Source organism: Callospermophilus lateralis, chromosome 16 (assembly GCF_048772815.1).
Source record: "Callospermophilus lateralis isolate mCalLat2 chromosome 16, mCalLat2.hap1, whole genome shotgun sequence".
Lineage (NCBI taxonomy): Eukaryota > Metazoa > Chordata > Mammalia > Rodentia > Sciuridae > Callospermophilus > Callospermophilus lateralis.
The window spans coordinates 82850804-82878739 of NC_135320.1; the positions used below are offsets into that span (position 1 = coordinate 82850804).

The following is a 27936-nucleotide window of genomic DNA, read 5'->3' on the forward strand; positions in this document are numbered from 1 at the left end:
GAGGGGCTGGCCTTTAACTCTGAATGAAATGGGAAAAGGGACAGTCTGGCTCATATGAAGCCGTGTTGAAAAAAGAATTACTGACTCATTCAGAGAGGAGGAGGGATTCTTGGCTAGTAGATGGTACCCACTGATCTTTGTTTCTTCACCAGGTGGCCATATCTAATGTAATAAGAGGCCATGGACGATAGTCATTGAGGTTCTTCATATGCCAATCCTCAAAGCAAAGACTGATAAATATAAAAAGTGCCAGAGCTCGCAGTTCCACCAGCCAGTGGACAAGGCTGAGAAGAAAACCTGGACGGCATGCTTCCCATTCCTCTGTAACCTGGGCAGTTCCCCTCCAGGCCTGGCACCACCTTTATAAGAAGGCCACAGGGCCACTCCATCTGCTACTCACTCCTGCCCCAGGCAGCAGTCCATTCAGTGGTAGAGGGCAGACAGAGGAGGTGCCCAAAGCTAAGAATGGCAAATGGCATCAGGGAACTGGTGCGTGCTTAGGACTGTGATGTCTGTACGTTACTAAGTCCAGAATGTACCAAAGACTGCTGCAGACTGTGCCAAGAACCACCCTAGGACTGCAGAGCCAGGGGAAGCCTCATGAGAGGGGAGTGTAGCTGCCAGCACCCACGGATGCCAGCAATAGGAAACTCAGCCTTGACCTAAGTGACCAGTAACGGACCGAGCCTGGTGAAACCTGCTCTACTGCTCAGCACCCACTCTGCACGGACCTAGACTCGTTTATGGTCAGGAGAAACAAAAACAGAAATTTGACATTGTTAAAAAATGCTGAATGAAGTATCTAAATAAGAAATATCAATTGCAGCATTTTGAGGAATCAATGTGTCCTTGGAAAATGGATACAAAGTTTACCATTGGATTTCTACAGATAAATATGATATACTATGATACATATAGGCACAAACAGGTCAGTCAGTCACAGGCTTATTTGCAAAAACTATCACAAAGAGGAAATTAGCAAGCACCATTCTGATATTCTTTTAATTGCTTTAGAATATGCAAATATTATAAACTACTAAGACCTATCTTGGATATTTCTGAAAGTACTAAGTTTCACTTACCATGTTGACAATATTGTATGAATGAACTAAAATGATACCTGAGTGCCAACCTGCATCTCTTTTTTAGGTGAGCTGGAATGATTTTGTTTGTTATTTAAACCTCTTTGAGTCAGAATTTTCTGTTATTTGAAGCCAAAGTCATCCTAATTCTACCAGCTTCTTTTTAATAAATTTTCTTGTGCATATTTAAGGCATACGACATGATGTTATGGGATACACACAGAAAGTGAAAAGGCTATTCTATTGATGTGATCACCATGTCCATCATCTCCCATAGTTGTTGCTTGTTTTGTTTTGTGGCAAGACAGCTAAAATCAACTCATTTAGTGTGAATCCTAATAGAATACAAATTTATCAACGCAGTCCTCACATTATACATTAGTTCTCTAAGCTTGTGCTCCTCTGTATTCTTGACTTCTGTTTCCTTATTTTCTCTCCACCCACACTCCCAGAAAACACTATTTTGTTTAGATTCCACATATAAATCCTATTAAGCAGTATTTTCCTCTCTGTGTAGGGCTTATTTCACTTACCATGATGTCTTCCAGGCTTACCTCAAAGTGGCAAATGGCAAGAGCTCCTCTGGGGTGTGTGTATCTGTTTATGACTTTCAATGATTTAAAAATAACTTTTGTTTTCTAAGCCTTATATACTTACAGGTATATAAAGGTATATAATTTACTACTCATAAATTTAAAACATCTAATTTGGAGGAAGAAATCATTGTCTAAAGTCTAGTTTTTATTGAATACCTTTTGGAAGAAACAATAACATATATCTATGTTACTTTAACATAGTGGTCTAAAATCTTCACAAATGTATACCTCAAAGGAAAAACATGATTCGTAGTTTTTTGTTGAGGAAACAATAAAACTGTTTTTAGTCCTTCTATATAAATTATCTTCAACCAAGTACTTCTAAAATGCTTTTTACTTAATAAGCTATTCGTTATAGTTTTCATTTAACATGAAAAATTTAGACAGCTATAAAAACAAAAAGGGAAATATAAACAAAATGGTGTATTTATTTAAAAGACTCAACTGTAATGGCAGAATTTCTCTCATCAGTTGTGTAGCACCCTGCAAACGGTACACAATTCATACCTCTTGGTTTCCCTTTAGGAGAGTCCAGAGTTGCCAACGACTCTGCCTTTTTAGTTAGAATTGCAGTTTCCAAGCAGAAAACAGAAGGCTGCTGATCAGCACATCATAGAAAGTCTCTGTCAAAGTGCTGAAGGGATCACGTCATCTCCTAGGTCTCCCTGTGGGACACTCTAGTAGTAGAGAAGCATCCCTAATTTGTCGTGACCCCATAGGACAATGTGATTCTTATAGTTTTTTTGTTACTTTTATTGCTTGACAACAAATTTTATTTGCTATATTTTGCCTCCAAATAAAGATTCATGATTGATTACCTATAATTGCTCTGCTAGAAAACTGGCTACAGAAAGATGAAGGATCCTGGAATCACTGCAAAGCCTCGGCGCTCAGTCAAGTTCGTCTTTTCTGCAGCAGCCACTCCTCCCTGTTCTTTTCTTCCTGACAGCAGAACCCCCTTTGGACTGGTTTCTCACTCTTCCCCTCTGAAATCTGAGTCACCTAGATGCAGGTGACCTTGCCCTAGTCATGGGATGAGGCCTGACTGATAGAAACCACTGGATGGTACTGTCCCTTTGGCCAGAGATGGACTCAACCCTCAGGATTCAGCCAATCAAGGCTGCATGGGCTGTTCAGCCACCTGGCCTTCTCCATCCAGAGGAACTTCTGACCTGTGTGGCCAGGGGCTCTCCCTGAGTCTCTTTCTCTGACTCTCTCTTTCTGTCTCAGACAAGGTGAGAACAAGGAGGCGGTTGCCAGAGTTACCGCTAGGCCTTGTCTCTGGGGAGGCAGCCGATCTGAGGACAGGTGGCATTTTAGAAGGACGCTGACCCCGCCTGCCGAGGGGCTTCCCCATCTTCTCCTATCTTGTTGTAAGAGTTCTTTATGGTTAAAGCCAGTTTTATTTGGGCTTCTGCAGCTTACAGCAGAAAATATCCTAGCTCATTCACAGAGCCCATGGTGAGAAACCCAGATACTTTGTATGAAAAAATTAATTTTGAAAGCTTAATTTCCTGAAATTCTTTCAGGGTTTTCATCTACAATAAGTCTGTCAGACTTTCAAACAAATTCTGTCTCAGATAGTCAACTCTGAGATCAAAATTAAGGAGTCCGAGAATCTAAAATTCATCAGAAGCAACCCTACCAGTCTTTAGAAGTTGTAAACACTATGATTTTAACCCACCAGGGAGGTCTAGCCTATCTCCTCATCTTCAGTTTTCCACTCGACATGCAAAGAGTCTTTTATTCTGCTTCTTTAATGTTTCTTCTAGCTACACCGTTTATAGCCTTAAAAGCTTCCCTTGATTCTCCAGCCCCTCCAGTCCCTGCGATTGATTACTCTTTCACGTCCACAACAGAATTTCCCAACATGGTTGTCTGAATTCCTGTCTTCTCCACCCCTCCCACTAGTTCTCCCGCCGCCCTTCCTGACAGCTTTCCAAGGCCTCCGCCTCGCTGAGGGGGCTTTCGTCAGGACTGTAGAGGCCTGCACTTTGCCAGATCCAGCCATCAACCCTGTGGGGTTCTCAGACTGCCCCATCTGTGAGAGCCTGTTGCTGTGCTCACCCGCCTTGCTCTACTTCTATTCCCAGGACACAGCCTTCACTCTGTGTCCTGAAGCATCCTGCCACATGGAGAAGAGCAGGCTGTCACCAGGAGACATCGCCCCTCAAGACACCAGGCCGCCTGACTCAGGCTCCTGGAACATTGGTTCCTGCAGGTGGCCCCTCACCCCATCCTCATATGAGTGTTCCCTACCTCCTCAAAGGCATAGAAGGTGATACTTGAGACAAAAGGCTGCCTCCTTCCCGGCTGTAGCATTCTCAGTAAAGCTGACTTTCCTTCTCCCCAACAGCCATCTTAGAGGTTTTGCCATGAGATGAGCTCCTGGACTTGAGCTTAGTAGCTCCTTCTTTGCAAAACCATTTTTTCTCAGGCCAGGCACAGTGGTGCAGACCTGCAACCCCAGCCAGGCACAGCGGTGCCGACCTGCAACCCCAGCAACTCAGGAGGCTGAGGCAGGAGGATAGAAAATTTCTAGGCCAGCCTCAGCTATTTAGTGAGGACTTTAACAACTTAACAATACCCCGTCTCAAATAAAAAATAAAGGGGCAGGGATGAAGCTCAGGGGTTAAGCTCACCTGGGTTCAATCTCTAGTACCTCCCCCTGGCAAAAAAAAAAAAAAAAAGAAAGAAACAATTTCTTCTTTAGGCTTCCCTGACACCAACACTCTGTCTTCCTGATTCATTGATGACTCATGCATGATTTCATGTGCTGGCCCCTTCCCTACTGACCACAAAATGAAGGCATGTCTCCCCTCTCCCACATGGGGCCTCCTCTCCTCTCTGTTCACATTCTCCTGATGTGCTCTTTTTCAGGCCCATGTTCATAACCATCATCTATATCCCACAGTTTCCATTTTCATATCTCTGGTCCATTCTCCCCACTGAGCTCAAGGCCTGCGATGTTAGCTGGATGTCGATTTAAAATGGCCTCGTCCACCCGTGATTTGCTTCTCCAAATCCTCCCTCAGTCTTTCCCATCTGAGGAAACGGCTCCAGCATACACCCCTTAGGGAGAGCGTCTGTGACCTCCCCAACTCTCGTCTACACCCCTGTGAAAGTGCAGACTGAATTCAGTGACTGATCACTGCTCTCCCACCTGGCCGTCGTCCCCAACACAACCAACCTCTGCAGAGCTGTCTCACTGTTTGTGCTGCTTCTAGTCTTTCTGCCCTTTGATTCTTAATTCACAAAGAAGGCAGAATTGACTTTTTAAAACAGAAATCAGATCTTTATTCTGCTGCTTAAAGCCTACCAATGGTGTTCCCTGGAATATTACTCATGTTCTCTGTCTGGGTCCAGAGCTGGCTTGCTCCTGCCTGTGTTTCTGGCACTTTCCTCATCCACTTTCCTCCTCACTCATTATGTTCCAGATATTCTGCCCTCCCGCACCCTGTTCCTGGACCAGATATGAGGTGTCCCTAACAGCTCATGTGTGAAACAACGCAAGAATCCTAAGAGGTGAAATGATTAGACTTGGAGAGCTGCAGCCTCATCTGGGGATTGATCCTCAGGTGGAGATTGACTGGGTCTAACTCTAGGCAGGTCGGGTGTGTCTGGAGGAGGCAGGCCAGGGGGACATGCCTGGGGGTTTACATTCCTCTCTCTCTGCTTCCCACTGCCACGATGCTCTGCCTCACCTGGGACCACAGCTGGACTGAACCTCTGAAGCCATGAGCCAACATAAACTTTTCATCCTCTAAGTTCTCATCAGGTCTTGAGTCACAGCAAGACAGAGCGGACTAAAATACTACCCAGGTCCCTTGCGCTTGCTGTTCTTTCTGCTCAGTGCATCATCTTCACTCCTGGACCACGTCTCAGCTTAAGTGCTCTTTCCACAGGGATCTTTCCTGACCTTTGCTGACCTCCATGAGATCTCCAGGGGCCAGTCTGTGCTCTCCATTGCTCCCCTCTGCCCATCACCAGCTGTGTCTGCATCACAGTGCTCATCTCCACCTGAAATCCACCTGCTTACTTAATCGCTGTGTTCTGTTCAATGCTAGAGAGTGGAGACCTTGTCACTCACCCCTGGGGCAGTGTCTGGCTGCTACTCTGCACTCACTGAAGGTTAAAGAATGAAAGTCGGTTTACACCTTTGTCATTTTCACCTTGATTTTCCCAGCAGTGCCTCTCTGGTTTCTCCAGTATGTCCCCAGTACCAAGATGCACCTGGAGCGGCGTTTCTTCCAAGGTCACCTTCCAGTTTTCTCTTCCTCACCCCTCTCACATGTCCTGCCACAGCCATGCAGAGCCACTTCGGAGTCACACACTGTGCACCAGCTTCCCGCCTCCTTGCCACATGGCCTTCCTCTCCTCCATGCATTACCCGCAACTTGCCCTTGAAATTCATGGTGCCATATTTCTTCTTCACCAAATTAGAGTCAGTTGCTCCACTATTTCTAGTACATGACTCCATTACTGCTTTTTCTCAGATTGTAGCAAATTATTTGCTTTTAATCTTATTCCCCTAATAAATCATTAAAAACCCAGAGTTTCTTATTGTTCTTTAAGATAGCAACGAACACAACTTAGGCCCTCAACAATGCTTGCTAAATGGAACTGGATCAAATTGATCCCATTGCCATATAAAAAATACATATGTAACACCAACAATAACTACTGCCCCCCCCACGGAAATAAGAGTTTGAGATAAAGCAATATCTGGTGCATAACGTAAAAGCAATACTAAAATAACATGAGCAGTATTCACTGAGTGCTAACTATGCTGTGAATGTTACATGCATTTTCTCTCTTAAAAGTGAACTAAAAAAATAGAGACCTAGAAATGTTGATAACTTGCCCAAAGTCCCAAAACTAGTAAGCCACCTATTTGGAAATCAAACACGATCTTTTTAGAGATCCAGGTCTACTATCTCTCCTCTCAAGCTAATTTGGATAGAAAATACCAATCACCATGTAATAAAATGCTCAGTGGCACATTCAGAACCCTGTGACATATCCTCCCAACTGCCACCTAGACCTGGTCTTCAGAGATCAAAGAAGGTGGCAGAGAACTGCATGGGAAGTGAGGAAGAATGCACCACCCCGGCTCCCTCACACCAGCCCCAGCTCCTCCTCCTCGCAGACCTGGGTCCTCCTGCTGAGCTGGTCCCAGGAGATTTCCTGGTTCTTTGAATGAAAGCACCTCCAGCAGAAGTTGTCATGAGGCCTGACAGGTCAAGTCCCATCAGGACCCCATGTCATGGACTTGAGGTTGACACACATGCGGTCCCCTACCTTGGGCATGCAGATCACCAAATGTCCTGTTGTCTGTGACCTTTTCGCAGAGCTGCTGTCAGGCTTGACTTCTGCAGGAAGGACAAGCTGAAATGGCTGAAAACAAGCAGCAGACATCAGGACCAAGGGCGTGTCACTGAGAGTTACTTTGAGAGATATTTTCATTACAAGTTCAAGATGCACTGCTCAATTAGGAAATGGGCCCAAACTTATTAGGAAAAAGTAATACCTGAGCTGGGCTTGATCTCTATGAACGTTTTACTTATTTTAAGGAATGATCTAAAGGACGGTCACCAATCACAAACAGTGAGACACTCATGCGTCCATTTATGCTAAGGAGTAGTTTATAGATAAACATTATGGTTGCCATGAATGAAATCACTGACTATCTAGATATTTATTAAACTTTATGCATGGACCACCACACGTGTGGCCATGCTATCAGCTTTTAAAAAGCCCAGCTCGAGACAGTTACACTGCTCATTGTCTCAGGCTATGCGATGGTCAGCACTCATTTGCACTTTATACTTTTGCATTTGCACTTTTCCCATGGCATAAAAAAAAAAAAAAATAGTACTCTGCTTTTTTTCCCCACTAATATTTGCAAATTCTGAGGCAACACAGCTCAGTTGAAGGCTTATCTTTTAAGACTCTTAAGAGTCCCAGGGTTCCACTTACCTTTCCTTTGACCATTACTCGCACATAAGTTGGCTGCACGTCAACCTCGATTAAAGACGTGTCCATATACCTTCAAAACCAAACAGACCCAATATTATAATTTCCAAAAACAGTAAGTTTAAATAAGTACAAATACAAATTCACACTTCAGCCCATTTTAAGTGAAGAAAATTTAAAATCTCCATGCTAAACAGTTCTTTAAAAATTAGTTTTTAATTAATCTCTAGAACAGAGGAATTCCAATATATCAGCAATTTCATTTTAAGACCTATAAGTATACTTGGCATTGATTGCCCCTAACCCCAAAATATCTGAGGTCTAAAAAACCAGAGGTTTGCCAAAAACAGCTTGCCATGTGCTTTCATGAATATTTTATTTTAAGCCCCTGCAACTCAAATAGACAGGAGTGCTGAATCCACTGGGCCTGGGCCTGCAGCCACAGTGCTGCCTGCTCAGACCCTCTCCAGACCTGCAGCTGTTCTGCAGCTGTGCTGGGACCACCTCCCCTGGAAAACAAGCACGCTTCCTCCCTTGAAGGACAGCCTGCCGCCAGCGATGACAGTGACCTCAAGATCACGTGGCCACATTTTCCTTTACTCATGAGCAAATGGAAGACTTCCATTTCACATTACTCATTAAAATAAGTGGTTTAACTAAATAATTATCTGTAATATATTTTAAAATACCAATAGAGGACATTAGAACATACAGCATTGATTGAAAAAACACCAACATTAAGGCAGGTAAGTCAATATGGGGTTTGCAGGCCCAGGCTTTGAAGTCACACAGCCTTGTGGGAATTGACTTCTTGGCTTCCTACTTCCTTACCTGGGTTCTAGTTCCTAACCCCTCAAAACCTCAGTTTCCTCATCTGTACAATGAAGCTACTGATTATGCCTCCCCCTAAGAATGCCTGAAGGCATGTGCATGGGGCCTTTCTATAACTTAATGAAGTAGCACTGTATGTGATTTCATAAAATAATTTCATAATAATAAAAATAGAGACAAGGTCTCTTACAACTTAATGTGTAATGTTGCCCATGCTTAGGGCCCCCTAACGTGTTCGTCTGTTCCTATCTGCAGGACCCTTCTCTGCCTGAAAAGATCTTCTACCAGTTCTTTGTAGAGCAGGCTACTTCTCAGACTTGAGTTGTCATTGCCCATGTCAGCAACGCTCCCTGACCAGCCCCCTCCACCAACCACAGACCCCACACAGCATGACGAGCTCTCTTCTCCTTCTGTAAGACTCGTAGATGTCTCTTACTATCCCCTTCCCAGTCATAGGGGAACTCTGACGGTATACAGGATATGCTTACCATCTCTCCTCTAAGTTTCTGCAGATAAGTGCTGAGTAAAGCCAGGAAGGATACATGACTGAATGAATCTGACTTCATGTACATTCTCATGTGCCAAGATAATAAGGAATTTAAATATAAGTCATTAGACAAAATCATGAGAATAGAAGGGGTTTATCATATAGGAGAAAGGCACCACCCCGAAAATCAGACACGGGGGAGAGGAGTTTCCACTGTAGAAACCTTATTATATATATATACACACACACACACACTTTAGTTGTGGATGGACACAATACCTTTATTTTATTTACTTACTTGTTTATTTTTCATGTGGTGCTGAGGGTGGAACCCAGCGCCTCACACATGAGCCCCAGCCCCAGCCCATGCAGGAAACTGTTAATTTTTTTGATTTTTTACTTGTGAATAGACAACAGCCAACAGAGCCACAAATGAAGGGGCTGTGTGTGCCATTAAACTGCAAAAAGGAAAAAAAAAAACCCTAAAAGTGAAAGGAGTTCAAAGGATGAAATCGTGAATATTTAACGAAACCCACAGAAACGGCTGCTTGGGGAGCTGTAGTTTTAGAGTACATGAAGCAGCTGGGAAAGCATTGGAAACTCGTTAAAAACAGGTGACAGGCAGCAAGTGGTTGGTGGGTATGGGGAGTGGGAAACACAGCTCCCATTCACAAAACGAGAGGTGAAAACCCTGCTAATGTCCCTCAGCGGTGAATAGACAGAATGTGTCATCTATCCACACAGTGGAATACTATTTGGCCAGCAAAAGGAAGGAGGTATTTGATACATGCTACAACAGGGACGAACCTTGAAGACATTTTGGTGAGTAAAAGAAACACACACACAGGCTGCGTGTCGTATGACTCTATTCATATGAACTATCCAGAGCAGGCAGGTCCAAGAAACAGAGCTGGTCAAGAAACCAAGAGTGACTGCTTAAAGAATACGGGGTTTACCTGAAGGGGAAGGAAAACGTTGCGGAGCTAGACCGTGCCGGTGATTATACAGCATTGGGCATTCACTAAATACCCCGAGTTGTGCTTTGAAACAGTTGAAAAGGTGAAGTTTAAGTTCTACCTATTTTACTACCATTAAACAAGCAAAGACCTAGGGATTTATGTTCTGACTTCTGTAGCCACGATTTGCTTTGGTGAGACCCACCTTGTGACAATGGGTAGTTCCAGGTCAGCAGCTCCTCCTCCCTCCCAGGGTTACCGAGAACTTCAGTAGAACAGAGCACGTCCTTAATGTCACCGATGACACCCACCCACATTCACTGACCCCCACGATCGCCCTCGTCCCTCATTCTAACATATTTGTGGAGGCCACGAGGTGCCACCAAGAGGTGCCAGGCACTGAGTAGTTCGGTGCCGGAGATGAACAGGCAGAACAAAGCTCCTGCCCTGACCTCAGTCTATTGTGTCAGATAGGAACCCAAAGCAGGAGAGGTGGGGAGAGTGCTGGGCGGGGCTAGCTCCTGTTTGAGTCAGACAGTGGGGCAGGCCACCCTCTCCATAAGGTGACATCTGACCAGGTGGCTGGAGGACAGGAGGCTACAAGTCACAAGGACACTGAGGATGACAGCAGCGCAGGCAGAGGACGCGCATGTGTGTGGACCCTGAGGTGACCCTTAAGGAAGGAGGCAGTGTGACTTGTGACAAGGAGGGGTACTACGGGCTGAGGGCAGAGGGTCAAAGCCATGGCGTCTTAGGAAGAAGAGAGAAGGATGCTCTGCTGTGGTGGCGAGAGGCAAGCAGGACCCCCTGGCCACCCGCCCACGGGAATAAGGCATGGGTGAGACCAGGGAGAGGTAGGAGGGACAGGCAAGCTCCCTGGTGATCAGCCTCAGGTCTCCAGGGGCCCGAGGAGGGGCCTGACCACCTGCAGCTTATTATTATGTCAAAGTGTTTGGGAAAAACACAGAGGACTGTGGAAGTGAAGTGGCAGTCTTAAGAGCAGAGAGGTCCCCACTGCATCCGCATCAGAACACAGCGAAGCTCTGCGAATCACTTGACTCTGGGGTGTTCCTGAGTTGATGGTCATGGGACTGTGGATTCACTGATTTTTCCTTTCATTTTCATGCTTTAAAAAATTACAATACATTCTGTCTTGAAAAATGAACTTTTCCATTTAACCACATGGCAAACCAAATTCCCTTTCCAAATGTTTCGGAACTCAAAGATCTGCTCCTGAGAATGCAAGCAAGGGAATGCCATGAGATGAGTGCTAAGGAACTGGTTTTACCTGTAGACAGCCAAGTCCACGATGATCTGGTTACGCTCTTCATCATCTTTCAAAGAGAAGTCAAGTCTAAAAAACAACACATTTGGAGAAGTCCTTCAGCTACTGTGCTGGTAACCTCACCACGTAATCAAGAGTCAATTGGATAATAATTTAATGAAATTCTCCAATTACAAGCCTACTTTGGTTGTTGGACAGTAAAATAGCCATATTTATTTTTAAGAATCAACAGAAACGTACACACGTCAGTAAATCACTTACTTCACGTCGTTCACACATGAGACTCTTAAGGTAAATGACATGCAGAAAATTAGCTTTGGTGCAGAGACGGAGACATCTGGTGGCTAAAGTTTTCTTTCCCATTTCATCCAAGTTTGCTGGAAGCCACCTACAGCACTGGAGTTATTTAGGGAAACTTAAATGGGACATTTGCAGTCCTTTATCCGACACTCTATTCCTTGGGTTTCAAGAGCGCTGTCGTCTTTCTTTCCCTTGCCACTTGTCCCTTCTTTTGTGACTGACCTTTCCTTTGCCCTGGGAAGGTGGAAATGCTGCCAGTCATTTGTTACTCCATTTTATAGATGAAGAAACAGAGGCAGGATTTCAGGACTGTAGGTCTTTCAACAGGACTAGACTGAGTCATGGGTAGAACTTCCATGCTGTTAACACTCTACCCACAATTCCTTAGCAATTCAATTTTCTTTTGAGCCCCTCACTTATCCTACTAAGAACCCAAACTAAATTGTCTGGAAAAAAACAACTGCAGATGTGGCTGCCAGCAGTGGTCGCTGGGGCGGGCCCCCTCATCGCTCCCAAAGATCCAGCCATACAGACCTCTTCAGTGTCTCAAATGACCTGTGCATTCCTTGTCCCATACAGGAGCCGTTTTATGTCCTGTCCCTTCTAGGTGGACTGCTTATTCCTCAATTCCCCAGCCAGCCAGCTTGAAAACTCTCCCTTAAGAGCATGTCACTGAAAGTCACTTTCAGAGAGGTTGCTGTCCATCCTCACTTTCTGCCCCCTCTTTGTCCCTGGCAACAGAACCCCTAGGCAAGTGGCTTAAAGAATGAAGAATACACCTTCCAGCCCCGTGAACTCAGGTGTGGACATGTGATTCACACAGTTAGGGAATGTGTCGAGCGGCACTTTCTAGGGCTTTTCCTTAAGCAAGGGAGTGGGTACCCTCCTGCCTGCATTACTCAACCGACAAGAACAGATTGTAGGAGGCCAACACACAAACCACGCCCACTACCTAACAAGCTTCTAGAACTGTCTAGGCAAGAGGGAGTGCTGGCTTCTCCTAGGGTGGTAGTGATGAGGGAGCGAGGAGCAGCGAGACTCTGGGCTCACTGCAGGAAGGGCTCCCGAGGTTCCTGATCAGAGAAGAATCCAGGACACACCCCAGACTTTGGTCAGCCAACGGGTGGGTGTTTCTCAGGGAGAGGCAGAATGGTGGGAGACCAGGCACATTAGGGTGGGTGGTAGTGGAAGGGAAAGCAGGGACTCTGCGTCGTATGTTTGTTATTCTACATCAACATAGTGATGGCAATGTCCGGGAGGAGGACAGTGACCACGAGGAACTGGGCAGTAGTAGAGGGAGATGGTGAGTAATCAGTTCTTCAGGGACTCTTCCTAAGTACACTGGTTTCAGGGGCAGGTACGGTGGTCAGTGTGAGAAGAGTGGTGGTCTCACTGGGGGTTCACAGAGCTCTGGGGGGTCTCAGTGGACTTTTTAGCTCCACAAAGCTGCTCCTGTCATAGCACTGCCTGGCCTGCAATGCCCGGCCTATCCGGACCTGCACTCCTGACTGTTGGATAAAGAAGGTGTATGTGTGGTGGGGACTGGAGACTCAACCACGGCAACCACCAGAACTGGGTGAGCACGGGTGGCACATCAGACTCACCCCTGACGGCTACGTGAACTCAGGCGAGTCACTTCACCTCTCAAGCGCAGGCTTAGGAGCTGTGAAAAAGAAACCCTGCCTACCATGCAGGGTTGCCACGAGAATGAGCGATGCCCGGGAGCCAGGCCACACTCTGCCTCCCTCACAGTAATAACAGCAAATTAGATGATGGACGCAAATAGGCTTGGATTAATGAGACGAAGTGGACGAGATCTGGTCCGCAGGCTTGCTGATCTCTATTTAGACTCTGCAAGGCCTTTCGGCCCACGTTCTCCTTTCCAACTTGCAGACAGACAGAGTAGATCAGATGTGATTAGACTTGAGGATTCCCAGCTTGAATAGTCTTCCTCTCTAATTAAGTTTATTGAGATATTTATTCCAGTTTCTATCTCTGGCTCTCGAATGCTTTGCAGATGTGTTCCAGAGGATAATGTAGAGGTAAGGGAGAGTTGTAAGTATTCTCAGCTTGTTCATGGCAGAATTTAAAAATTCATAAACACAATGACAGCACAATGGCGATTCTCAGGCATAAAATTGTATGTAGTCCAGAATTTCATGGGATACATAAATAAGTAAGATTCCATATGGCAAGGTCATTTTCTGGATGTCAAGAAAATTATGTACTTGAAAAGATAATAGATGCTTGGCTTTTAAATATACACAAAATGACATTATTATTATTAGACTCATCCAACTTGTTAAGAGTGGTCAATTTATTCTTAGCAAAGCAAACCTGTCGTTGAAGCCATCGTGACCACCACCCACCAGTGTTTCCTCCCCAGGTCCTGCCCTGTCCTCACGCACTTGGGCTCATTGACATTCAGGGCCTTCCCATCTTCAGTGATCAAAGTCCGAGCCGGTTTCACGTTCTTCTTTTTTTCACTTAACAGGGGGTAGGAGGGAACAGGAGGCAGTGGGGAAGGGAAAGTAAATAAAGAGAGCATAAAATCAATTAATATGTTTTTGTGAAACAGTTTAAGAAAAATTGACCATATATATAAACACACCAACAATTCACTTATGAAGTCAATTCCTTTAATTCTATGCTGGGAATTAAAAATCAAACCCGATTTTTTTTATATGGTTGTATCTAAATCTGCAAAGCAAAAATGTGACCAAGACAATTTGCCAGATAATTTGAATGGGGGAAGAAGACTCTTTTTGATGAAATGCCCATGAATATTTAAATGAGTCTTATTTTATGCATGATTTACCCAGATAACTGTCAATTCTCCATTTGTGTGTAGAGCTTCTGCTTCAGTTAAAAGTATAATTTTTAAAACACCAAGTAGAATCCATTCTACAGACATAAAAATTACCATTACATAGGATCTATATAAAAAGACATTTCTCACAGCATTATTTGTAGTGGCAAAACCCAGAACTATTGTGGATATCTACCACTGGAGGAATGATTGGGTCCATCGTGGTACATTCACACTATGAACTATCTTACAGCTATTAAAGATGGGTTTGCTTTTTCCATAGCAACCCACAAAAGCGTTCACAATGTATTTAGAACAAATACATAAAATATAAGTCTTCTGTTTTTTTAAAGACCCCAAGTCCTACATTTGCAGAGATGACTTACACAATTATAGAAGGAGGAAAATGTGTGGTGGCATTGACCCAAGTCTGTTAACTTCAGGAGAGGAGGAAAAGGAAAGAGCAGAAAGGAGAATATTTATGGAATACGTGAAGTAAATTTAGTCTGTTATTTTTATTTAAAAAATTACTGAAAAAATATTTTTAATAACTTCAATAGGCACATGTGGACAAGATCTAGAAGATGAAATGGAAAAATTTGTTGAGATGATGGGATTGTAGGCAATTGTTGGCCTTGAATTTCTATTGTCCTTTTAATAGAGATTCTGCGTCAGCCAACTTTATTTAAAAATTCACTCACATTCTTCTGCATCTTAAACTGAGCCTCCAGATCTAATTAAGCTACTATTTCAATGACTCAGGACAATTAAAGGGTATCCAGAAATATCTGGCTTCACCCGACACAATCTGGACAAGAGCTGAATTAGGATGAGAGGCTGGCCTGGTCCCTGCCTTTCCCCAGCTGGTGAAAATACCGGGCGACCAAAGAGCCACATGTCCACGGGCCCATGGATTGGGCAGACTAAGGTCTACTAAGCAGAGAGACTCATCCCTCCATCCAGCTCAGCCCAGCTCTTTTAGGTGTCAGAGTGAAAAACAATTCTGCTGATTTCAGGCTCAATACTATACAGATTACACCCCCCCACACACACACACACATAAACATGTGCATGCACACGTGTGTGCATGTGGAATGGGGTAGATATGTTAGAAATGCCACATACACACATTCTGTTTCAAGTGACTCTGAAGTCTGCAAAGGGTTTATCTGATTCTCTTAACAGCACAGTGGGTGGTAAAACAGGTGGAATAAGCCTCGCTTAACAAATGAGAAGGAAGGTACTTGCCAACATCAGAGAGAACCAGTGACCAGGTCACCACATTTTCTGATGTTATTCCAGTGCTCTTCCCAGAGCATGGTGACCTCTCTACATACAAAATGCCATGCTTTACAAATAAGTGATTTATAAAACATGATTCTCTACTGTTGCACCATCCTATGTTTCTTACAAATGAAAAAGCTTTATGAAAGCAGAAGAGATTTCTAAATTCTTCTAGTTGCTTTTAGTTGATAATCATAGGGGATATATTGTGTCTAATTCATCTCATTGCCATGTAGATTACTATATTTCAGAACTAATTGATCATATTCTCAAGCTTGTGCATTACAAGTATTCCCAGAAGTGATATTTTTAAAAATCATTTAAAAATATTTTACTCATTAGACTTAAGCAATCACGTGAATTAGAATGACACAGGTCAGGTCTATCTTCGGAAAAAGTACTCTGAAAATAACAGCTTAAGCATCCTAACTTCTAGCAAATCATCAAAGTTTATCTAAACACATCAAAAGTGGAATCATACTGTTAAATATCCTAAAAAGTTATAACATAAAAATAAAAAATGAAAGTAATTTTAATTCTTCATTTTGAAAATTAATAGAATAGGAAGGAGCTCATTCATCTCACAAAACAACATTTTCCTCTGTACCATGATAACGAGTATTTCTAACCTAACCCATACTTAGCAGATACATATAAATGGTTTAAAAAGCTAAAGACCTACAAATAAAACCTGAAATTTCATAATTTGTGATGTTCTAAAGAAGGTATTTAGATGTTAATGAATGTAAGTCAATACAATTCAATAAAATGCTGTGTGCAGGAAAAGCAAAATCTTTGTGTGAGAGCTAACAACGGCTTAACACCTGATGGATAAAATAATGTGTAATTGTGAAAATATAACGTAAGAGTGTTGCCAAACTCTTGGTGATAAAGGAAAAAATGGAATACCTTAATTTTTCCTGATCTTTTCGTTGTTTTTCCACATGTCTGAGAGTTTCCAATCTAGATTCTGGAGTATACAAGGAAGGTTTATTCCAGAATTCCAGGTCATCTTCACTTTCATTTAATTTCTTTTTGTTGTATTCCTCTTCTTGTGTTTCTGGTGCCTGGAAGTGGTCTATGGTCTCTGAAGAAGATGGGCTAGGGAAGTCCAATAAATACAGAGCACGTAAGACTAAAAATGGACCTTGAGTTTCATCCTTAATGCTGCCCCTTAAATATCTTATACACCTATTTTTTTCTCATCAGCATGTTGCCTTTGACTGACAATATGTCTCAGAGGATCTAAGCCAAGTTGGAGGACATACTTTCATAGCACTGAGACAGGCCCTGGTCCTCTGTCCTCAGAACTTGTTGTATCAGATTCGAGGGCTCATGATCCTGGTTGAAGTGCTACCTGGAAGGCCTTGTTGAACAGTCCAGCTACCTGGCCCCCATCACAGTGCCTTCAGTAAATCTGTAGTGGGGCCCAGGTATCCTGGCAGATTTTGCAGGGGTTCTGATGACAGGCAAGCGTCACTGAGCCGAGCCATCACCTCACCTGCAGAGCTCCAGCCATCAACGCCACCCTCCCACGCTGCTCCAAGTGCCTGCTCACATTACCTCCAGGTCCTTTAATGATCTTCTACCTCCAAAATTTTCTTGAGGGAAACACAAGGCTTTCTGTGGTGTGGCCTCTGCTTGCTTTATTTTTCAGGGTTAACTTCTGATTTTCTGACTTTAATATGGTGATGGTTCTCTGATTTCTCTTTTATCCCTGTTTTTGGACTGTCCGAGAGTCAAACAGTGTCTCTATACATCACGGAATGGGTATTACATGTGATATTAGCATCCATTCAACACAAGCTCAAGAAATATTTGTTGGGGATCTCCTGAGTGCCAGGTATCAGAGACAGGGTTCCAGAAAAGACAGAGCAGGACACTGCTGTCAGGAGATGAGTCTATTCTAGTGGAGGGAAAGTGACCTCATTCCAACAATGTATACTGGGTATGATCTCTTGCCTCTTCCTGGAATATATACTCTGTTAGAAACTGATATTAAATGAAAAAGTTACCTGAAGCTTTTATTACCAAGTATTTCAAATAGTAAGTACTCAGTAAATATTGATTGTGTTGTTTTAACTGAAATAACATAAAAAGTTTGCTTGGTTGATCTGAGATGAACTAAGATGTTTTTTTCAAGGGATTATCCCAAAACATTGGAACATGAAATTTAAATACTGTAAATAGAATATAGAATAAAATTATGCTTAGATTCTTTACATATTATAAAACGCAACAAGGTATCTTAATAAGTAAAATAATATAAATCACTGAAAATAGACACTCTCTATAATTCTTTATGGTATTGAAAACAATCTATGAAGGGGATCTAATATTCTAGCTAATTGTTACTAAAATATTGGACCCTTACTTAAGTGACTTCTCCCTGGAAAGTGACTACTTGGTCTACTTTCACCTTTGCAATCTAAAATAATAGTAGAAAAAAAAAACCTAGGAAAATAACTGAATTTAAGAAAAACTATCAGAAATGTCAGCTAAGAAACATAAATCTTCAAAGGCAAAACACACATAATATACGTAGCTGACTGATGGATGGAGCAGACCATGCACATCGGGGTTTGAAGAAAAAAAAAAATCCCCTTTGACCACGCCCTCCAAACCTGCTCTCTCAGAACCTTCTTCTCAACCATTCGCAGATCCCACAGTCCTATCTGCACTCTCAAGAAGAGTCTCATGTCAGCTAAAAGGTATTCAAAGATACACAGTTTAAGGAAAGCTTCAGACTTACCTCCCTCTCCCAGCAACCCCTGCCCTTCCGCCTGGCCCTGGGAGATGCCTACTGGCTCTTCCACCCCTCACTGCTCCTCTATTCCTTACTCCTGTGTCCTAGCTCACTGGAGTCTTTGGGGTCCCCTGCCTTCAGGTTCTGGGCTTAGCAGGATGGATGGGGGAAGTTGGTGAGCGTCTTTCCTGTGGCCACTGCTGTTACATCCTCTCTATTGCTGCTCTCTCTGGGGCTGGTCCCAACACTGGCTTCTCTTCCGTGCCAGCAGTTTGGTTGTTCTTAGACAAACCAGGAGAGTCCTCCAGGCATTTTTCCCTGTCAAAAACAGTCAATGGACCGCCTGGCTGGTCAACTCCTGTGACAACTCCTCAGCTTATGCCACTGGCGATTCACCTCACAGTTTCTTACCGTCGTCACCCTCCTGGGCAGCATCCCTTTATGACAGCCCCACCTGGCTCCTATCACCACTTGCACTTGGCCTATGGGATGTCTCAGATCCTTGGCCTGAGAAATGCTCTCAGTGTGAGTGTTCCCACTAAGGCCCTCTTGAGGTGAGAGGTGCACGTTCCCTTTTTGTGCTTAAGTCTCAAAATCTCTATCCTGGGAAGAGGAGCACCCTGCTGCTCCTCCCTAGCTAGCCAATGACCCACTAGTCCAGAGAGGCCCCTCCAGAATACTCAGGCTTTGCTCCTATGGGCTGGATGGGGTGAAGGTGGTGAAGGACCAGCCAGCCTTGCGGGGGAAGCAGATAAGCATCTGCAAGAAGCCCAGCTACAAGTTTCTACTAAAATTCAAGGAAAGGACGAATTTCAATTTGTGTGAGTTTTTATAAACCAAGATTTGCAAGTGATCCCCAATAAATGTATGTGCCTATTATAACATTGAAGCAAAACAACCAGGAAAAAATAGAGTGAGAAAAGGACCTAACAGTATAAACTCACTCAGGAACACAGGCTCAAATGCATCAATAAAGTATTAATCAAATTAATGTAAAAATGCACTAATAAACATATTATGGATAAAGTGTGTTTATTCTAGAAATTCATGGATAATTTGATATTTGAAAATCTACTAATGTGATTCAACACATTAACAGTAAAACATGATTATCTCAATAGATATAGGGAATGCATTCAATAAAAATTCAATGTATGTCATGATTAAAGCTCTTCATGCCAGTTACTCTGGGGCTAAGATAGGAAGAGAGCAGATTCAAAGACAGCCCTGACAACTTAGTGAGACCTTGTCTAAAAAATAAAATAAAATACAAAACTAGACTGTGGATGTAGCTCAGTGGTAGAAGGCTCGCCTTCCTTGTGGGAGGCCCTGGCCTCAATACCCAGTACTGCATAAAGGAAACTTTACCAAACTACAAAGAAATCATTTTACTTAATGACAAGGAATTGAAAATGTTTTTTTTTTAATTTTTTTGGTTATAGATGGGCACAATACCTTTATTTATTTATTTGTTTGTTTATTTATTTATTTATATGCGGTGCTGAGGATCAAACCCAGTGCCTCATACCTGCTAGGCAAGCACTCAACCACTGAGTCACAACCACACCCCAAAAAAACTTTTTTTAAAGTTGGGAATGAAATACTGATACCCCTTCTTACTTCTGTTATTCTATCCCATATTGAAGATCTTCCTGGATACCATAAAATAATAATAATAATAATAATAAAGCAGAAGCAGAAGGATTAAAAAACTTTTTTAAAGTTGCTATTTATAAACTATGTAGTTTCATTTTTTTTTAACACAGAAAACTCAGGTTATCCTATAGGCTACTGCAACTTTTAAGGAGGTCAGCAAGACTGTTTAATACAGCATCAGTATTCAGAAATCATTTGTCTCTTTATACATCAGTAAAAACCAATTATATTTTTTATTCTATTCTACAGATTCTTAGGAATAAATCTAATGAAAGATGATGTAATACCTTTATATGGTAAATTTAAAACCTTAGTGAAAGACTCAAAAGAAGATCTAAATAAACAAAGAACAATTCCAAATTTCAGCAAGGAAAGAATCAATACCATGAAGATGTCAACTTTGCGCTAATTAAATTAAAAGCAATTCCAGTTAAAGTTCCACTAGGGGTTTGGGGGAAATTTGATTAGTGGATGCTAAAATTCATGCAGAAGGGTAAAGAAGGAAGATCAGCCAAGATCATCTTGAAAAAATGAGAGTATCTCCTGTCAAATACAAGATTCACTATATATTTAGAGAAATTCAAGTCAAGTGGAGGGGCTGCTATGCAGCAGTCAAGGGGCACCAGAAGCACACCCATAAACACAGGTTCAGAAGGACCTGGTTCGGACGACAGTTCTTATCAGTGGGGAAAAGAGCATCTTAAGAAGTGATGAGGAGCTCCGGGCTTCCTATCCGGGGAGCACGGAGCACCCCACCCTCAGCGCCAACAAAGGCTCATTCCAGGTAGTCAGAGATGACACTGGGGTTAAGGTGAATTCCATTAAAAATAAGGAAAAAATAAGTTTGAGTATATTCATATTTTTTAATTCTACAAGTAGAAGCATTTATAATTAAAGACACAAGATAGACTGGGAGAAGATATGTATAAAGAATTTGTATTCAGAACATAAAAAACTATAAATCAGGAAGAAAAAACTTACAATTTATTTAATATAAGCAAAAGACAAGGATGGAGGAAATATGAATGGATATAAACATATGAGAAGATAATTCAAATTCATTCTAATTATACAAATGCCAATTAGGTTAAAAAATTAGGTGCTATTTAATAACAAACTTTGTTAACCATATTTTTAAAATCTCATGTTATGAGAGCTTGCCTATATTGCTGATAGATGAGCTTAAGTTTGGAAAACATTTTGGAAATACATATAAGTTGAAAAGATGTCATAACTTATTTGTAACAGTGGTTCTATTCAATATCCCACACAAACTTTGATGTCTTCACAAGGAAATGTGTGCAACGTTGTCTGAGAAAATGGAGCAGGGCAAACAATGCAAGTGGCCATGCACAGAGGGACGGCTGCTCCAGGGCTGCCTAGCTGGCACTCACTGGTAGGGCCTCAGTCTGTTAAAGCCGTGTGCATTCTGATCTGCCAGGGCCAAGAACCACTGGCTGCTAAATATTTTGAATATTATCTCTAGAATAAATTAGAATTTATTCATCCAATGAAATGTTTGTTATTCCATAATTAGGATGAATGAATTAGTTTCACCTGTCTTCTTCGGCATAGATCTCAAAAACATGTTGAATAAAAAGCAAAGCTACAGAAAGATGCCATTCATACCAAATACATGCACACTCACAAACTTCTCTTGTTTAAAGAGCTACAATCATGTTTTAAGGGCATCAAAAATATAATGAGGTCAATGTATATCAAATATATACCAACTTCAGGATGGCAGACACCTGAAGGAAAGAACTGGATTCTCAGCACGCTTATAACTCTCTTAATGGCATTTCACCGTTCTTTCAAAAAGATGCAAAGCAAACAAACAATTGTCATTTATCAACTTGGGTAGTGGAATTATAGCTTCCTATCTAATTACTTTTAAGACATTTGTCTATCTCTGAAATATTTTGTAATCATATTTTCTGAGTTATAAGAGAATCTGTTATATAAATATTTAAACCTTTCACTGTATGGAATCCAATCAACTGACTACAGTTTCAATTCACTTAAATAGCATGAAAAAATTCAGATTCATAAAAAAGATCAATTAGAGGGTTATTAATCTCATTAAAAGTATATTCATTATATAATTCACAAAACAGAATGTTTTGTGATGCAATCAGAATTATTCAATTTATAAACACGTGATTTGCATTTAACTTTTCTAAGATATTCCTACTTTATAAATCAAAGTACACCTGTTAATTCATTTTTCCTGTACATCTTTTATACAGATTTCTCTGAGGATAATTTTAGATGCAAATTAAAGTTGCTAGTTAGAAGAGACATTTTTCTCTAAGGGAAGAGAGCCTCCTAGAACTGTCATGAACTATGGGATGTTCCATTTCCCCCTCCAAAATTATATCATACTTTATTCTTCAAATTAATCTTCTGCAATGTAAGTGGTACTGTGAACACCTTGGGGAGAGGACACAGATGGCTGGCCTAATAAGACTTAACTAGAAGCAACCTCGGGATTGACGTACGGAGCAGTGTGGATGTCTGTGTACCAACACCCGTCAAAGCCGGGGTCCCTCCGCTTCCTCCTGTCTTCCTTGTACTGCTGCTCCTCCAGCTTCCTCTGGGCCTCCTCTTTGTCTTTGGCTCTTCTGAGGCAGTAAGCGTTTTCCTGCTCTCGGACTTGCTGCTCAACCACTGGATAGTTTTGCAATGCCTGGATCCTCTCTGAACGCTCTATTTCTTTGCCATCCAGCCACTTCAATAAAAAAAACAAAACAAAACAACAACAACAACAACAAGGAACAATTATTCAAAAGTAGGAATGCAAATGAAGCCCACGATGATTCTGAATAAAATATCTTGAAATTAGAAATAATAAGTGTAGCATAGTGATAGAGAATTAATACAAAGTAATTAATACAAAATATCAGAAGCACTCCTCTAAATCAATGCTTGTTTCATACAATTAACAGTTTATAAAGCATCTTCACTGGTACTAATAATAAACAGTTCTTCTGTCACAATTGGGAATTAATGCAAAGCTCTCAAAATATTGATATTAATTTATAACTATTCACTATATTAAAGATTTGAATACTTAAACCAAATTGCAGCTCCAAAGCAAAACAATGACACTTCCCAAATGCTCTCTACAATCAAGACCTTGAATCTTCACCAAATTGAGCTCAATACAAATGAGCCCATGTTCTACCCTTGACAATAAGATACAGAGTAAACTATTGTTATAGTCAATGTATCCCTCTGGCATTTTTATAATTTTTCTAAATTAAAATATTAAAACAAGACACCAACTAAAATCTGAAAAGACAAAGCTCTCAGTTTAAAGATATCCATTTATTTGCCTAGCCTCATTCTACAAAAAGATTAAGGTAGGGAAAGATGTGCTGGGCAGATGATGGTTCCCCAGAAAAGTCCACGTTGTAGCCTCAGCAAAGGTCATCTCACATGGCAAGAAGGACTGCAGACATGATTGACTTAAAGATTTCAGATGGCAGGCTGATCCTTATAGAGTCCTTATAACTAAAAGAAGAAGGAAGAAGTGTCAGGGTCGGAGTTGGGAGAGGTGTGGAAGTGATGCACTGCTGGCTTTCCACAGCTCAGAAACGTAGATGCCTTTGAGATGCTAAAAAGGGCAAAGAAAGGGATTTTCCTGAAGCCTCCAAAAAAAGAGCCCTATCAACACCTTGAATCTAGTCTAGTAAAACCATTTTGGACTTCTGACCTCCAGAACTATAAGATAAATCTGTACTGTTTTAAGCCACTAAATTTGTGTTAATTTGTTACAAAAGGAATTCAAAGAAAAAAAAAGAAAAGAAAAAAAAAAGAAAATGTAGTAAAATATAAAATAAAAAAACTACTGGGATAAGTTAAATTATAAATCAAATTGTAACGTGCAGATTTGGAAAAAATAATTTAAAATAAGAACACACATGGTTGCTACAGATTGGCTGGATTAGGTTCTAAAACACTCAGCAATCAAAGCAAACTAGCAAAACATGATCAGAGATAGTTTTCTCTATCTTTAATGAAAAAGTATGATATTTTCTGGCTTTCCTCTAATACTTAGCTCTAAAACACACTTCTAAAGCAGAGTTTCATAAAGGAGACTTGAGGAAAATCAGAAACTGACCCCACCACATAGAGAAACAGACTTCTTCTAGCACCCTTCAATGTAAGATGAGGTCACAATTATAAATTTAATAAAACCTTTTCCTTTTTTGCATTGTATTTTTTATTGGTGCATTATGATTATATATAATAGTGGGATTCGTGGTTAGATACTTATACATGCAAATGGTATAAATAAAATTTGGTGAATTTTCTTCCTCAGTGCCTCCCATAAAACCTATTCCTTAAGGTGATACTTGTGATCCACAAACTTAAATTAACAGAGTTTAAGCTAGGGTTAGGATGTAATCATTTGAAAAATTCCCAATAAAAAATTTATTAATTGTATAAATGTAATACATATCTATAATACACATAAAATATAAGTATTAATATATAAGTATTGATATACTATACAAATAACATACTTAAATACCACAAATATATACATATTGTATATAAGTGTATAATTTTATAACAATTTGGAAAATTCTAAAAAAATTTAACTTCTTTCACCTGGGATTTTAATGACCATTGGGAGTAAAGGTGATATCTCTTACTCAAATATGGAGTACATTTATTTATGTATTTATTTAATTGATAATCTGTCTTTATACTTGGTTTAAATAACCATTGATTTAATTAGGCTGACGCTTCAAAAGGATGATGACAAATGCCCCCTGGCACCTACAGACAGGAAACTAAAGACCTCATGCTGAGTTGATATCAAATTTGGGACTGTGCCCCAGCACCTACTCCACGGACCTCAGTCTGCTTGATGACTTCCATTAGGACATCTATGAAATTGGCCTAAGTTTCCTACAAATCAAATTCACTTTTGATTTCAGAGGTGCTGGTGAGCAGGACTGAAGTCTTACGTTGAGCATTCCAGTATTCCTTGACCTTTCTTTACTCCTGATCCCACAGCACAGAGGTAGTGTCCACACCTACTGTTAGTGGCAGAGGTAGTGTCCACACCTCTGTTAGTGACAGAGGTAGTGTCCACATCTACCATTAGTGACAGAGGTAGTGTCCACACCTACCGTTAGTGACAGAGGTAGTGTCCACACCTCTGTTAGTGACAGAGGTAGTGTCCACACAATCATGTTTTTTCATGATTGTGCTTTGCTGCAGCAAAGAAAAGAAGAATTGAGCCTGGCTGGGTCCTCCCAGAACTCCTCTGTGTGGGAATTCTCATCCAGGCCTACACAAGGGGAACGAGGGGGCAGCTCGCAGGCAGTGGGACAGGAGGCAGAGCCGCTGTCTGCTCACACCCCTCTTTTCCACAAGGCCACAGTGACTACTTCCTGCCTGCAGTGGCCCAGACACTGGGGAAAGAATGCTTGGAAGGGCTGACTCTCCTCACACCTCTTCATGTGGCTGCTAAAGTCACCTACTACTCCGTCGTTATGGGTTGAAGTTCTAACCTCCTGACTTTATTGGGAAGTAGAGTCCATGTAGGTGTAATTCACGAAGACTAATCACATGGGCAGTGTGGACCCTAATGCAACCTGACTGGGTCTACACAAAACATGGCATGTGAAAAGACAGGGACCCAAGAAGGATACTATGAAGACAAAGGTGGAGATCAAGGTAACATGCCAACAAGACAGACAAGGCCAAAGACTGACAGTGAATCTTCAGAACTAGGAAGGAGTCAAGGAACAGATTCTCCTCCCAGCCCTCAGGGAGCCCGCCCTGTCCCACCTTGTTCTTGAACAGCTGGCCTCTAGAGCTGTGAGATGGTAAATTTCTGGTGTTTAAGATACCCAGCTTGTGGCATTTTGTTACAGTAGTCCCGGGAAAATAATACCTCTATTAACATAATTCTTTTCAACCAGATCACAAGGTCTTAATAAAATGGCGATTAAGATTCTAAAGTTTATCAAGCTATTTTTAAATATGAACAAACACATTTATGAATATCATTTTCCAACAGAGGCTATTGTAGCGAGTGTCTATTGCAGCTACTGACTTAGTGCAGTCTTTCTGAAATGAAAGCTTTGATCCTGTGGTTGTACATTCATGCAGACAGAAGAAACAAGTGATGAGACACATGTGGCTTCAAATCCTACCTGGCCCACTTGCCAGATGTGTCAGTGTAAACCAAGGTGTCAGTTCCCTGAGCCCTGAACTTCTCATCTCTGAATGCACTGTTTCCTACACAGGAGGATCAGAGATACTGTGCACACAGCACCTGCCACTACCCCATCCCATTTCCAGTACCTGGATGACAGTCTCACACAGCCAGCCTGACACAGCAGCACTGACACAGGGTCAGCTGTGGCTGCCATCCAGTCTTATAGCTTCTCAGTCCTTCTGAAGAGGTGGCCCTGGAGTTAGAGGACAAGCTCCACTCCTGTGATACTCTGATTCTCATTCAATTTCTAAGAAGCCACTGTACAATGATGATCAGTTTTGGTTGTGTTTGATTCTAGATTCAGCAACCTAAATCACTCATTCTCTTACTCTAGGAGATTTTACATCGGAAGGATGTAACTACTAATTTAGTAGTCAGCAATCTCTCAACTGCAGACGGAACACAGAAATCTAAGAAACAAATGCCCTCTGAGAACTGAGAAGATGCTGATCACAAAACTGACCCATCCGTGTGTTCTCTTTGTAGCAGCGTGGAGTCACACGGAGGCTGGGGACTCTTGGAAGGACATGAAACTAATACTACCACTTTAATATATTCTCAGTTGTCTACTTCCTCTTAAAATGATATTTTTCCTAGGCTCTAAATTTATTAAATCCAGGGATATGATGGGACTATATTAACATATTATAATATCTATTTGGGGGTTGTCAACCATGGTTCCTAGTTTGTAACTCCCTCCCCAAGGCTGGTCCCCTGCCTCTGCCTGGTTATAAAGAAATTCTCGGACTGACCTTTTCTGAGAGTAGGCCTTAAGACTCCTCATTCCCGAGGTTCCTCACCTCACCCCTGGGGGAAGGCAGGCTGAAGACACTAAACAGGCCTCTCTGGCTTCCCCGCCCAGTCTGTTAGCAACCATGCCTGTGTGATGAAGTCTCCAATAAAACAACAGTGTTGGCTGAACAAGGGGAGGACCCTGGAGGGAGGTCCCCTTCCCACAGACCTCACCCTATCCTCTCTCCATCAGTGTCCTTTATAATAAACAGGTAAACATAAGTAAGTGTTTCTCTGTGAGCTGCTGAAGCAAGTTAAGCAAACTCAAGAAAGCCCGACTCACAGCCAGTCTGTCAGAAGCACAGATAAAAACACGTGGGGCCTGTGACTAAACTCTAAAATGAGGGGCGCAGTCCTGCATTCTAGGACTGAGCCCTCAATCTGTAGAATCCGACACTATCCACTTGGAGGTAGAAGATACTTGGATTAGAGGACACCCAGCTGGGGTCCACTGCTGGAGAGCTGACTGTCAGCTTATGTGTGGGGAAAGTCCACACAGCTAGTGTAGGAAGTGTCTACGTTGCCTTGGTGTGAGAGCAGATAACAGATCAAGGCGTTCTGCATGTTTTCCTGGACGAACATAGAGAGCAATTGTTGTTGAAGAGGCCTCTGGACTAGCAGCATCAGCATAATCCAAGAGCAAAAATGCAAATAGTGTGCATGGTGTCAGACCTGACCCAGGAACTAGGGTGGGGAGTACAGAAACCTGTGCTTTAACAGCCTCCAACTACTCTCACGCACAGCAAATGCCAAGGTCCCCTGCCTCAGAAAATGAACTAATAAAAAGCAACAACAAAAAAGTAATTATGAAAACAGAGTAACTACATAATGTAAGTGTATGTAGCTGCAGCTACCTTTGGAACACGAACCTACTGTGGTGCGGATGAATTAG

General features: G+C 41.9%; 1 protein-coding gene across 3 annotated transcripts in view; it reads right to left on the reverse strand.

Moving 5' to 3' along the window:
* Nucleotides 1-27936, reverse strand: part of Dnaaf11 (dynein axonemal assembly factor 11) — an 83422-nt gene that overhangs the window by 30406 nt on the left and 25080 nt on the right. Inside the window, exons 2-8 of one of the 3 annotated variants that reach the window (XM_076836146.2) lie at nucleotides 22510-22739; nucleotides 16516-16707; nucleotides 13922-13999; nucleotides 11217-11282; nucleotides 7658-7727; nucleotides 6966-7075; nucleotides 2601-2611 (exon numbers count right to left, since the gene is read on the reverse strand). In XM_076836146.2, coding sequence (XP_076692261.2) covers nucleotides 2601-2611; nucleotides 6966-7075; nucleotides 7658-7727; nucleotides 11217-11282; nucleotides 13922-13999; nucleotides 16516-16707; nucleotides 22510-22739 — 757 coding nt within the window. The remainder of the gene's footprint in view (nucleotides 1-2600; nucleotides 2612-6965; nucleotides 7076-7657; nucleotides 7728-11216; nucleotides 11283-13921; nucleotides 14000-16515; nucleotides 16708-22509; nucleotides 22740-27936) is intronic. The other 2 variants (XM_077105586.1, XM_076836147.2) reach the window with 2 other exon arrangements.